This window comes from Octodon degus, unplaced genomic scaffold, assembly GCF_000260255.1.
Source record: "Octodon degus isolate 3935 unplaced genomic scaffold, OctDeg1.0 scaffold00146, whole genome shotgun sequence".
In the NCBI taxonomy this organism is placed as follows: domain Eukaryota; kingdom Metazoa; phylum Chordata; class Mammalia; order Rodentia; family Octodontidae; genus Octodon; species Octodon degus.
In genome coordinates, this window is record NW_004524722.1 from 1,245,477 (window position 1) to 1,259,747 (window position 14,271).

Here is a 14,271-nt window from a genome sequence, read left to right on the forward strand (position 1 = left end):
GGAGCGGCTGAGGAGCCTGGCAAAATACCATGTGAAGAATTCAGACGGGAAAGTAGGTGAAGGGCGGGTCTGAGGAATGCCAGGCAGGGCTGAGGACTTAGGCAAGAGGTACCTATTATAGGGTTGAGCAACGCCTCCCGAGCACCGCGGGTGTCCTTGCGCCTCCATTCCAGCTCCGCCTCCTCCTCGCTTTCCTTCCTCTCATCTTCCTTCCCCTCAGAGCGCACGACGCCACACTTCGCATGGCAGCCACTACGCGCCGCTTTCCACAGCTCAAAGGGCGGGCGCGCTCCCCGCGTCGTCACTTCACTCGGCCCCCGCCTGCCCTGTTCCTCTCAGAATTGGCTGATCGAGTGAGTGACGTAAGTGCTCCATTTTTTTTTTTTGGTCCCTCAGTTTTCTGACCCTGCCCCTCCCCCTTTTCTACTTGTGCAGACGCAAGTCGAAACCTTACTGTTCGAGTTTCGACGGCGTCTGGCGCCGACTAAGTTGGGTAGACCAGAAGGCCCCGGCGAGGGCGCGCACGCACACACGCACGCACGCACGCACGCACGCCGGAGGCCGGCCGGAGACAGGCTCGAGCCCGGGCTCGCCCCGCGCCGCGCCAGAGCTCGCGCACTCAGCAGGTCGGGCTGCGGCGGTGGCAGCTGGGCGAGCCGAGGCGCTGCGTGCGAAGGTCCCAGGCGCGTCTGCGTCTGCGTCTGCGTCTCCGCCACCCTCTCTCCTCAGTGTCGGTGTCGGGTGCTGAGGAAGGGAAGGCGCAAGCCTAGCCTTGGGAAGCCCGAGCACGCCCTTGGTTGCCTCCGACACCGCCCTCCTTTCCTTCCCATCCGTGGGCCTCGCTCGGTGCTAGGCGACTCTGCGGGGGGCGGCGGCGGCGACTGCCAGTCTGTGGAGTCCTGCTGCCCCGCAGCCTCGCTCCTGCGTCCGTCCTGCAAAAGCCAAGGAAGCTCGGCGCCCTCCCTTCCTCTCGCCGTCCTCGTCTGCCGGTGGGAGCAGCGTCGGTCCGGGAGGGCTCTGGGCTGAGGCGGCGGCAGCTCCTCCGGCTCCATCATGTCCGCGGGCGGAGACTTCGGGAATCCGCTGAGGAAATTTAAACTGGTGTTCTTGGGGGAGCAGAGCGGTGAGTGCGCGGCTCGCCCTCTTTGGCCTCCGGCCGCCGCTTCCCCGCGCCGCCCCCGGTGCGGCCCTTTGGCGCTCTGGGTTCCACCCAGCTCTTCCCCGAGCTCCGCCGCGCCGGGATCCATAGGCCGGATTTTTACCCAAGCCTTCGATCCCTACTCTGCGGTCCGCGTTCCCCACAGCCCGGCCCTCTCCCCTCAACCTGCCTCCCTCCTCCTGCCACCCCGCCCAGCCCCAGACTCCTGTCCATCCCTTTCTTCCTCCGGTCTCCGTCGGCTCTTTCCCCGACTCTTTCTTGAGCCCCACCCTTATGCCGTGCTCTTTCTCGCGTTGTCCGCGACGTGAGGCTCACCCCGGGAAGCCCCACTTCTGGAAACCGGCCGTCTTCAACCTTGGGCTAAGGAGGGTGGGTTTTGGGCGTTGTTTTCCCCAGAGACTTGGCCCTGAGAAGTGCAGATCTTCTGGAAGGTGGGAAGTGGTGGTTGTAGAAAAAAACAAAAACAAAACAAAAAACCGGAATGGTTTTCACCTAGATGGGAAATTAGCCTGGGTTGCAGAAAAAATATTTATGAATTGGAGGCGACTTGAACGTGGGGTGCTTGGGGGTGAGAAGTGTGGCATTGGCAGTGACGATTTTGCACCTGGGGTTGGGCTGTGGCATGTTGAAAGAGCTCATTTTTTTTGGATTTTCATCACTGATAATTTTTTTTTGGCAGTTTTGATGCTTTTTCGATGTCTGCCAGATGCTATGTCATGATCATTTTACTTGGGATTTTTCACATCTTACCTCCCCTTTTTCTCCTTTCAACGTGAAACAGCGTTTGGCTCTCATGGTGGTGCAAACAGGAATTACTGGGAAAATGTTAATTCATATCTTCTGGATGGAGTATTTTCTAGTTACTTGTGCAAGAATAGTTACAATAACTAACATCTTTGTTTTGTAGCGTTGTCTTTGGGTTATGGAGTAGGAATAGAGTCATCATCTAGTTATTTAAATTAGGTTTTAATATTTGAGCTAAGTGATGTTGTATGTCTAATATTTCGTAGTATCTGATGAGTGAAATTGTGCTGTTCACCTGGTGTGGGTTCTGCTGTCGATGTACATAGTATGAGATTGTAATTTTGTGCTGGTCGTTTCTTAAAATATTATAGTAATAATATTTTACTAGTTTTATGGTGTATTATACAAATTTAGCAGTAATGCAGAAATTATCACCTCATTTGTTTCTCACATCTTTCATGACCATCTTTAAAATGCAAACGTAAGAGAGTTTAATTTCAAGTTATCACACATTGGCTATCTACAAGGTGTCTTAGGTGAGGTTATAGAAAACGTGTTTATTTGTATTGAAAGGCATATAACAGAATTTATAGTTTTGATTGCTGTCTTGAACTATATTAATTTGTATGACATAGCGGGGTAATATTGATTGCAAAATCGATTCCAGTTTGACCTAGGAAATAGTTTTTTCTTTTTTTTATACTTAGATTGTCTTCCTTTTACTCCTAGTCCTTGCCCCTTCCCCCTTTTTTTCCTTTCCATTTGAACCCAGGGCCTTCCCACCAAACTACATCTGCAGCCTTTTTTTTTTTTTAATAGCTTCACAAAGTTGCTAAATTTTTCAGACAGCACTGGAACTTTCTCCTCCTGTCTCAGAATCCCGGAGTACTGGGATTACAGGTGTGCATCACCGCTTTTGGTTTACTCCATGAAGGGTAAAGTCTCTCTGATTTTCTCTCTTTTTTTTTTTTTTTTTTTTTTGTTTTTTTGTTTTTTTGTTTATGGATTTTCTTTAAGTATAAACTTGTTGCCTTAAGTGAGTACTTGGTGGAGCCTATGGAGTTGATACTGGTCCAGTTATATTGCAATTCCAGGACATTGCCCTACATAAAATACAGTTTACTGGTCATCACTGATAAGTAGACTGTAAAGTGCTTATTGTGCTGCCTACACATGCCTGTAATTCCAGGCCAGGGAGGAAGCTGAGGCAGAAGGATAGCAGTGAATTCAAGGGCAGTCTGCAATACATAGTGAGAACCTATTTCAAAAACACCAAACAAACAAACAAAACAAAAGCTTACTGTGTGCTCAGGAATATTACTGCCTTTTGTTATGATGCAGAGCTATTTAGTTTGCATGCAAAATCCATTAATCTGTCTAGGAAACTTTTTGTGTGAAGAGCTCCTAAGTATTTGCATGTTTCCTTAGAGTTCTATGAGTATTTATGTTCCCAGTCGTACTGCAGAGTTTTGTGGCTTTTTATTTCATTGTTTAAGCTTTTACTAACTCTTCCCCTTCACTGTCTCACTCCACCTCCTCCCCCAGATAATTCCCAAAGCTTTGTTAGATTTTAAAAAATATATATATTTTGGTTTTTGAGACAGGGTCTTGCTCTATAGTTCAAGCTGGCCTTGAACTCACTGTGTAACACAGACTGGTCTCAAACTCAAGAGTTTGCCTGGCTTAGTTAGCCTCCTTAGTGCTGGGCTTACACCACCTCATGCAGCAACTTGTATTTTTTAGAAGTTTTAGACTTATACCTCTTTACCTGGTTTCCCAAATTATTAATATATTAGTATGGTACATTTGTTACAACGAATGAACCTGTATATAGTATTGATATGTTTTTAACTAAATGTCATAGTTCATTCACAGACTATAATCTGTGGCAGAGTTTTATTTCTTTAATAATGTGTACTACATTTATAATTATATCTTTTTTGTGTATTTGCTTGTTTGGTGTTTTTTTGTTGTTGTTGTTTGGTTGGTTGGTTTTTTTTGGCAGAACCAGGGATTGAACTCAGGCCCTTGTGCTTGCCAGGGAAGTGCTTAATCTAGTGAGCCATCTCCCCGGTCCCTTTTTTATGTATTTGTTGTTGTCTGTTTCTCACAGCAGAATTTAAGTTCCATGAAAATAAAACTGTTCTTTTTGTTCATTATACTCTCATTGCTTAACATAGTGCCCAGCTTGGAATATGTATGTATGTATGTATTTATTTATTTGGTACAGGGTCTCGCTACACAGCTCAGACTCGTAGTGATCCTCCTCTCTCAGACTCTCCAATGCTGGGATTAGAAGCATGCACCATCATGCCTAGTCTCATTGGCTAACTCCGCATGTGGTACAAGGGATTACACCCGGGTCCTTGCACTTGCTAGACAGGCACTTAGACTGCTGAGCGATCTCCCCAGTCCTAACTTGTAGTAATTACTCATAAGTATTTGGTGGATAATGGTTGTATTTAACAGTCACCAAAGCTAGTAGCTTGTATTTAACTTTTTGCTATCAAGAGCGCTACAATTTTTCCTAATGTAATTACTAGCTTAACAATATATTGTTAATCCGCAATACAGGGATAGTCCAGGTGCTGGGGAGTGGGGTAGAGAAACCAGAAATTTATCAGCTTAATGGACGTACATTTTATATTCTTTTTCTTTTTGTTTTGAGACAGTGTCTTAATTGTGTAGTTCAGGCTGTCCTTGAACTCACTGTGTAACCCAGGCTGTCTTCAAACTTGTGGCAGTCCTACCTCAGCCTCCCTAGTGGTGGAATTACAGGTGTGGGTCACCACACTCAGCCTTTATACATTGTTTTGGAGCTGAACAAAATTCCTCTTTCTTAAAGCTGTTAAATTATTTGCTTTTAGTGTAACATGTAAAAATGTCAAATTGTATTACAGATGTGTGTTCGTAAAACTGATTTGAAATTAGACTGTTTGGCTTAGGTTATCAAAAATTTAAAGTGCTATGCTGTATAATAAAGATAAATTGTTTCAGTATATGAAATAGATTGAGTTAATGACACCAGTCTTGGTAATTGTGCTACAAATCTCTTTTGGTTTGTATTTTATTTTATTTTCATCTTTTTATATTTTTGCGGAACCGGGGATTAAACTCAGGCCCTTGCGCTTGCCAGGCAAGCACTTATTCTACTGAGCTATCTCCCCGAGGCCTGTGGTTTGTATTTTACTATTATACCTGCTCTGATAGAACAATGTTCAAATATATAATTCCTTGAAGTTTCCTTAAGAAAGTTCTTTGTTATTACCTGTGGTAATAACTGCAGAGACACTTTTTTTTTAAATTTTTTATTTTTTTTTAATTTATTTGAGAGAGAGAGAGAGAGAGAGAGAGAGAGTGTGTGTGTGTGTGTGTGTGTGTGGCCAGCTCAGCCCACCAGGGGGCGGGGCTGGCTGGCATGTGGTGCTGGGGGATTGAACCGCGGTCCCTGATGCTTTGCTAAGCTAGTTCCAAGTAGGTGCTTTAGACCACTGAGCCATCTCTCCAGCCCTGCAGAGACACTTTTAAGAATATCATTAAATGGGGCCGGGGAGATGGATCAGTAGAATAAGCACTTGCCTGGCAAGCTCAAGGGCCTGAGTTCAATCCCCGGTTCCAAAAAAAAAAAAAAGAATATCATTAAATAAGGGGCAAAAGAGATGGCTCAGTAGAATAAGCAAGGGTCTGATTTCAATCCCTGGTTCTGCCCCCCCATCACTAAATAGTAGATTTATAGTAGATCATTTATACTAGATTTTACTATATACTGTATACAAGTGTGTGTTATCAATTATTAGGAAATATAATGGCAGGGAGAAGCACCTAGTACTGCTTACTTTTTCACTGTATATTGCCCATTTTACATCAGTTATTTTTAATTATAGCATGCTAGGTAGGGAAAAAGTATCATGAATCTTAAAATAGTGCTTAATACTTTATTCTGTATTCTAGATCATGCTGTTTTGTATTTCACTGTATATTAATGTGTATATATCCCCTTTAAATTTCATGTGAATAGACTGAAAAACTCAATTACTGTTTTTTTTTTATTTTTTTTTTATTTTTTTTTAACATTTATTTATTGTGTGTGTGTGTGTGTGTGTGTGTGTGTGTGTGTGTGGCCAGCTCAGCCCACCAGGGGGCGCAGCTGGCTGGCATGTGGTGCTGGGGGATCGAACCGTGGTCCCTGTACTTTGCCAAGCTTGTTCCAAGTAGGTGCTTTAGACCACTGAGCCATCTCTCCAGCCCTCAATTACTGGTTTTTAATAAACAATTGGTAAATATTAAGTACTTCCCGTGTGCCAGGCTCTCTTAGAAAAAGTATGTTTGTTAGCTAATTGAATCTTTACCATAACTATATGGATCCTATTGTCTTTATTTCATAGATAAGTAAACTGAAACATGAAGAAATTTTGAGCAATTCGCCAAAAATCAGTGACCAGTGCTAAAATAAGAAACTTGGACTTTGTACTTTTTTTTTAATTGAAAGAATTATTTATTTATTTGGTACAGGGTCTTGCAACAGACTTGTAGTGATCCTCCTGTCTCAGCCTCCCCAGCACAGGAATTATAGGGGTACGCCACCATGCCCGGTTTCAGGAGCCCATGGATTCCGGGGCTGGCATGGTATGCTGTACTGGGCATCAAACTTGGTCCTTGTGCTTGCTAGGCAGGCTCTTAGACTGCGGAGCTATCTCCCCAGCCTGGGACTTTGTACTCTTATCATTAGGCCTGCTGTTTAGTTGTGGTTTTTTGTTTTGTTTTTTGTGGAACTGGGGATTGAGGCCCTTGCACTTGCTAGGCAAGTGCTTATTCTACTAAACTATCTCCCCAGCCCCTGCTGTTTTGTTTGAAATAGCCAAAACAAGATGTAGATATTCCCCAAATTTAACAATATGAAGCTCTAAAATGTACAAATGGCTTTATACTATTTAGTCTAGTAATTCTCAAAATGTGGTCTGGTGACCCCTAAGGATTTCTCAAGGTCTTTGGAGGGGAAGTTTACAAACCAAAATAGGATCTAAACCATTTTAGTTTAAAAAAAAAGTTTTTATTAGTACATGTTAGTGGTACATAAAGACTGCATTTATCATGGGGAGGGAGTAGTTACACATACATAGCACATTTTAATTTTTTTTTTTTTTTTTTAACATTTTAATTCTTATAGTTTCTCTTCCCTCCTTGGCCATTTGCATAGTCTTTTGGGGTAGGGTACTGATGGTCAAACTCAGGACCTCACACTTGCCAGGCAAGCGCTGCACCACTGAGCTAAATCCCTGGCTTCTGTATAATATTAAGATGTTATATGGCTTTTCCTTTTTTTTTTTTCTTTTGGTCTTTTTGAGATAGAATCTTGCTATGCAGTTTAGGCTGGCCTTGGGCTCACTTTGTAGCCCAGGCTGGTCTCAAACTCACAATGATCCTCCTGTCTCAGGCTCCCCAAGTGCTAGGATTACAGGTGAGCACCACCACGCCCAGCAGCTTTTCCATTCTTTATTCCTGTTCTAGTGTATACTAGAATTTCCAAGAGCCTGCCTGTTATGTGGTACTACAACAGATTGAATGCTCAAGCAGTTTTGAATATCTAGTTATCATCTGTTAAGTAGATGTGTAAATATGTAAAAATGCCACTAAACTTACTTTCAGATACTTTTTTCATAAAAATGATTATATTAATATGTAATGAGTTTGTTGCTATTGTTTTTAAGTGTATTTAACATTAATTTTTTCTCAATTTTTGATATGTAAATATTGATGTAAACTGCATAAAGGAGTTATGAGGGAAAAAAATCCTAAGCCGGACATGGTGGTACATTCCTTGTAATTCCCAACACTGAAGAAGGCTGAGGCAGGAGAATCACAAATTGAAGCCTGGCCTTAACAATTTAGTGAGCCCCTGCCTCTAAATAAGTGAATAAATGTAGTTGAGGAAGTAGTTCAGTGGTAGAGATTGCAGGATTTAGGCCAGTCTAGGTAATTTAGCAAGACTTAGTCTCAAAACAACAAAAACCATAACAGGCTGGGGATGTGGCCTACACTAGAGAGCTTGCTTTGTATATGTGTTGGCTTCAATTGAATTGGCTTCAATTCAATCCCTAGTACCCAGCGCCTTCACACTACATCCCCAACCCTTTTTATTGTTTATTTGAGACAGTATTTCACTGTACTGCCCAGGTATGAGTTCAGCTTGTGGTTCTGCTGCCTCAGCCTCTCAAAACATTGGGATTATGGGCCTGTATCATAACACCTGTTTTTATTTTATATGGGGAGTACTAGATTTATATTCTTCGAGTTTCAAATTAGGAACTTTAGTTTTAAGAAATTTTCTTGTGAGATACAGTACCTTCTTTCCATTTTTCAGTTCTCTGTAAATCTTTTTGTTTTTGATTTTTGAGATGGTCTTGTGTAGTTCAGGCAGGCTTTGAACTTGTGATATTCCTGCCACAGCCTCCTTAGTGCAAGGATTACAAATGTGTACTACCACATCCAACCTATTCTCTAAATTGGTCTTATTTCATCTTGCCTGTTTTCTACTTTGTTTTTATTCTTATAAAATATTTTCAACTTTCTTTCATCCCATTGTTTTATTTCTGCTATCATTTTGATTCTAGCATCATTAGTCAGTTTTAGGATATTAGGCTGGGGCAATAGCTCAGCGGCCTAAGCTCCTGTGTGGCAAGCACAAGGTCCTGGGTTCAATCCCTGGTACCCCACCCCCCAAATAATACTGCATAGGATATTGAGGTGTATAGCTTTTTCCTGCCTGCATGTTCACCTTTTTGAATTTTTTCTTTTTTTCGTACTGGGAATCTTAACTCAGGGCCTTGCACTTGCCAGGTAGGTGCTATGCCACTGAGCTATATCCCAAGCCCTGAAAATTGTTTTTCACCTTCGTCTTACTCTATTTCTGTTAATATGGTGCTCAAAAAACTAGTGACAAAACAAAACAAAACCTAGTGACACTTAAGTTATCTGCTGTTGCTGCTGCCTGCTGCTTTCATTCCTCTTCCTCCTCCTTTTTCTTCATTTTGAGATGTTCTCACTGCAGTGCAGGCTGGCCTTGAACTCTCAGTCATCCTCCTGCCTCAATCTCCTGAGTGTGCTTGCCATCCTGCCGGGCAGTTATCTGCTTTATTTTTTTATTTTGAGACAGGGTCTCACTATACAGTTCAGGCTGGCCTTGAGCTAACTTTGTAGCCCAGGCTGGTCTCAAATTGGCAGTGATCTTGCTGCCTCAGCCTTCTCAGTGGTGGGATTACAGGTGTGCACCACCATGTCTGGTCTAGTTATCTGGTTCTGTTTAAGAGTTAAACACTAAAAATTAAACATTCAGCTCTTGTGTGGATTTATGGGACTTGACTGTAGGACTTGAGTTCTTTTTCTTGTAAATTTCTGATGTTAGTGTTTTTTGGGGATGGGTGCTATGGGAAATTGAATTCAGGATTTCAGTCTGTGCCATGGAGCTTATATCTCTGGCCCTTCATGTTTTTTAAGTTTCTTTGCTGGCCAGATTTCCTGAAGAATTATCCAGCATCTTGCTACATATAATAATCTTAGTTACCTTCTTGGAGCTGAATGGAGAGGGGAAGTCATAATAAACAGTAAGGACCCCCCTCCATTGGTGAACCCATATGCTAAGCATATGTGCTGTCACTGAGCTACAACTCCAACCATGTGTCTCCTTGTTCTTAGTAGTTTAGACTACCCTCAGCTGTACCTTGTTTCCCTAGGCCAGAAACAGTCTGTTTTTCTCTCTGAACAACACAAACTTCTAATTTTTTGTCTTTTTGAGATCTTGTTATGCAGCTCAGGCTCACCTTGAGCTCAGTTTCTAGCCCAGGCTAGAACTCACAATGATAGTTCTGCCTCAGCCTCCGGAGTGCTGGGATTACAGGCATGTATCACCACACCCTACACTTTTAATCTTCTGATGAAGTAGAGGAGATGGAAGTGGCTGTGAGGAATAGAAAATCTATTAAACATTCCTTCCATTATTAGCTGCACCTTTATCCTTAGATAGAAACCCAGCAGCTTTCTAGATTTTTGTCTTTGGGGGTTTTATGGAAGTTTATGTTTAGGCATGATTGATTAAATCATTGCCTATTGGTGATTTCCTCATCCTTCAATTTCTTCCTTCAGAGGTGAGGCTCAAAATTCCAGTCCTTAGTAATCACAAGATTTTCTTGACTTAAAGCTTCCAGTCCCTTAGGGATTTCCAGAAGTCACCTCATTAACCCAAACTTAAGATGTTGTTAAAATGGATTTGTTAGGATTAATAAAAGATTGTCCTTTCACTTTAATCACTTAGAAGCTGTATAGTAGGAACTGTGAAGTAGACTACAATACGTATTTCTCATTGTACCCTAATATCACATCTCTAAATCCATCTGTTGAACTTGTACTTCCAATATCTCAGAATGTTAGAGTTGATGGAATAATAATTAAGATGAGTTCATACTAAGGTATGATTCTAGCAAAACACATGGTGCTTGTCCTTACAAAAGGGAAATTTAGACACAGTTGTACAGAAAGAGTGCCACGTGAAGATAATAGTACAACTCATGTTTATATGCTAAGGATTGCTAGCAAATTGCCAGAAGCTAGGTAAGAAAATTGGAACAGATTTTTCCTCCCAGCCCTCAGAAGGAAGCAACCCTGTGGACACTGATGAAGAATTTTGGGCCTCTACAACTCTGAAACAATTTATTATGGCATCCCTAGCAAGCTAAAATAGTATTTAATATTTCTTTGCGACTAAATATAAAACTCCACATAGCATTTGCTGACAGCAGGAACGTTAATACTTGGTTTTGTTTCCTATGAGACTTTTGTTTTTTAATATTCATGCTACATACATGTTGTGTAAATCTGTGTGGTTTTTTCCTCCTGGTATTAGTGCATTTGTTTTCATACATAGTATGAACTAACATTTGATTGCTTAGTACATACCGCGTTTAACTTCATTTTTTGATTAGCAATATTTATCATATGTATTGACTACATTCATCACCATGGGGAATTTCTATGTGCACATAATATATTTATGTACATAATATAATATACATAATATATTTTTCTCCTATTCCTTCCATCAACCCTTGTTCCCCTCATTTACAAAATCTTTGTGTCCATTTTTTTCTTTTCCCTTCCTCATCCCTCTCCCTTGTTCACTTTCCTATATGAATATGTTCTTTCTACTTCTCAGTATCTGTCCTCTATGTACTTGCAGTTTTAATGTATTTAATCCTTAAAGTCAACTCATTGAATTGCTTGAGTCAGCTCATTGAATTCAAGGAAAAGTGATTGATTTTAGGATTGGAGCAGGGAAAAGTAGCGGATAAGCCCAAGATGTCTTTTGGGGATACAAAGGCTAGCCTCTGTATAATTTTTTTTTTGGTGGGGGGAAACCAGGGATTGAACTCAGTCCCTTGTGCTTGCCAGGCAAGAGCTTATTCTACTGAGCTTTCTCCCTGGCCCAACATATCTTTTGATGGAAAATAATTTAAGGAGATATTTAAATGGCCAAGAGCGTGGATACATTCCTGTAACTTGGGAAGTTGAGGCAGGAAAATTGCTGGGAGTTTGAAGGCAGTCTGGACTAAATAAGGAGACCTTGTCTCAAAAAAAAAAAAAAAAAGAAAAAGAAAAAAAAGTAACGAGTACGGTATGTTAAAAGGGCGGAGAAGTCAGCATGAAAAAGATCCCAATAGAGAAAACTGGAGTAATTTGAGCAACAAAATAAATCATAGTATAAGATTATAACCCACAGAATTAAAATATCTCAATCCATGTTGCAATAAAGGTAAAAGGAAAGCTTGTTCTTATAATAAAATGATTCTAATTAGTGAATGTAAATGAGGCAAATGGAAACTCTTCATTAGAACCCCACTGTAATAATTGGCTACAGGGGGGCGGGGAGATGGCTCAGTGGAATAAGCGCTTCCCTGGCAAGCGCAAGGGTCTGAGTTCAATCCCTGGTTCCGCCAAAAAAAAAAAAGAAACTTTAAAAGTGAGACTTTTCCTTGTGAACAGTTTCTCTAGCACACACACACACACACACACATCCTGAGCAAATAACCAACACTTGTTCCTCTGCCTAGAAGAAGGAAAAGGTTATGTGGGGGGAAGGACTATTTTGTAGTAAAAAAAAAAAGAAAAAATATATATATATTTGTATATACAAAACAGGATAGATATACAGCTACTTTTTCTTAGTTCAATGAGAAGAAAGTTTTTTTTTTTTTTTTTTTTTTTTTTTTTTGGTGGAACCAGGGATTGAACTCAGGTCCTTACGCTTGCCAGGCAAGCACTTATTCCACTGAGCCATCTCCCCGGCCCGAGAAGAAAGTTTTGAACTAATAGTGTTTAGACAAGATATCATGTCTGCATCTTGTACTATGAATAACTACAATAAAGACAACAATATGCAATGTATTAATTATTGTAACAGTCCTACTAACCTGTTTTGGAACTGTCTCATTGCTACTTCTTTCTCAGTAAAATTATTTTTAAAAAAATAATAATTGGCTACAGGTTAGGATCCCTTTAATGTTAAAATTAGTGAGAGAGGGCCAGGGATACAGCTCAGAGGCATAAGTGCCTGCATGGCATGTACATAGTCCCGAGTTCAATCTCTGGTATCATGGGGGGAAGACAATTAGCAGAACTTTGAGAAAAGGATATTTACATATTGTTTTCTCAGTCTGGTGAAAGGTTTCAACTGAAAGAGTGAGATCAGATATATATGAATGGTTTTTCTGACTGAAAGGGTTATAGATACACTACAGTGATTTTTGAAGTCACCTGGAAGGATTTTTCCTTTAACCAAATGGTAGTTAGAAGTGCATTCTTTTATTTTCGAACACTTGGGAATTTTCTATTTTTCTTTGTAATTTCAAGGTAAATTGTACTACAGTCAGAAAACAGTATTTAGAGCTGGGCATGGTGGGACACACCTGTAAGAGTGAATTTTTTTTTTAAAGAAAAATTTTTTTTCCTTTGGAGTTTTTTGGTGTTTATTTGTTTGAGAAAGGGCCTCAATATGTCATACAGGCTGACCTTGAACTAAATATGTAGCCCATGCTGGACTGCAATCCTGCCTCAGCCTCGAGTCCTGGGATTACAGGTGCTTAACACCACATCCAATTGAAGAGCATTGTTTTAATGTTAATGTCATTGAGATTTTCTTTACAATCTTGTGCTTTTGAGACTGTAAATTAAACTTGCATTTTTTTCTGAATTGAATTTTTCATCACCACTGTTTTCTAATGTTTTTTATCCTACAGTTGAATTAACCTTTTTTTTTTTCTTCTTCTTCTTTTGTTTCTTTTAAAGACAAGGTATTGTGGTATTGCTCAGGCCAGTGTCAAACTTCTGGGCTAAAGTGGTCTGCCTCAGCCTCCTGTGAAGCTGAGACATAGATAATGTGCCACTGTGCCTGGCTTTAATTTGATATTAATATAGATCCTTTCTTTTGCCTAGTATTTTCTTATCTTTTCAGTTTTATTCTTTTTTTTTTTTCTTTAAAGTTTCAAGTGTACTGTACCTGAAAAACCAGCATCTAGTTAGTCTTTGTATTTGATAAGTTGTTTTACAAATTGGAGCATTAGTACATTTATGTTTAATAGAATTATATATTTGGTTTTAAAATAAATCTACCTTGACTGGGTACAGTGGCACACACCTGTGATCCTAGCTGTTTTGGAGGTTGAAGCATATGGATCATAAGTTTGAAATTAGCCTAAGACCTTGTCTAGAAACTACAAAAGAGAACAAAAAAGGGTGGTGAAGTAGCTTAGTGCTAGAGTGCTTACTTAGATGTACAAGAATCTGTGTTCAATTCCAGGTACCATGAAAAAAATCTTAAAAAAGAAATTCTGTGTTAGTCAGTTTTCCATTGCTCTAGCAAAATACCTGAGAAAAATAGCTTAAAGGAGGAAAGATTTATTATGGCTCATGGTTGCAGAGGTTCCAGTTCATGGCAAGCTGGCTGATTGCTTTTAAGCCTTGGTAGGCAGAAATATAGAAGAAGGACATGCAGAAGGAAAGCTACTCACCACCTGATAGCCAGGATACAGAAGGTGAGAGAACCAGAGAAGAAAAGACAGAAGACCAGATGTAGTTCCCAACATTGCTTTCTCATGATCCCTTGACTTTCAGCTTGGCTTAATCCCATTTCTATAAGTTTCTAATAATGCCATCAAACTGGGTTAATCCACTGATGTTGTTAAAGCCCTTATGTTCCAATCACTTCTCTCAGTTCCACCTCTAAACATTATTGCACTGGGGATAATTCCATCTATACATGAGTCTCTGGAGGACACTTTATATTTAGACTAACATTTACCATCTTATTAAAATACTTTTTT

At 40.5% G+C, this 14,271-nt stretch overlaps 1 protein-coding gene across 2 annotated transcripts in view; it reads left to right on the plus strand.

Moving 5' to 3' along the window:
• The first annotated feature begins 605 nt into the window (after positions 1-605).
• Positions 606-14,271, plus strand: part of Rab6a (RAB6A, member RAS oncogene family) — a 52,869-nt gene continuing 39,203 nt past the window's right edge. The window contains exon 1 of one of the 2 annotated variants that reach the window (XM_004641920.2): positions 606-1,123. In XM_004641920.2, the coding sequence (XP_004641977.1) occupies positions 1,054-1,123 (70 nt within the window). In that variant the 5' untranslated portion in view covers positions 606-1,053. The remainder of the gene's footprint in view (positions 1,124-14,271) is intronic. The other variant, XM_004641919.3, reaches the window with a different exon arrangement.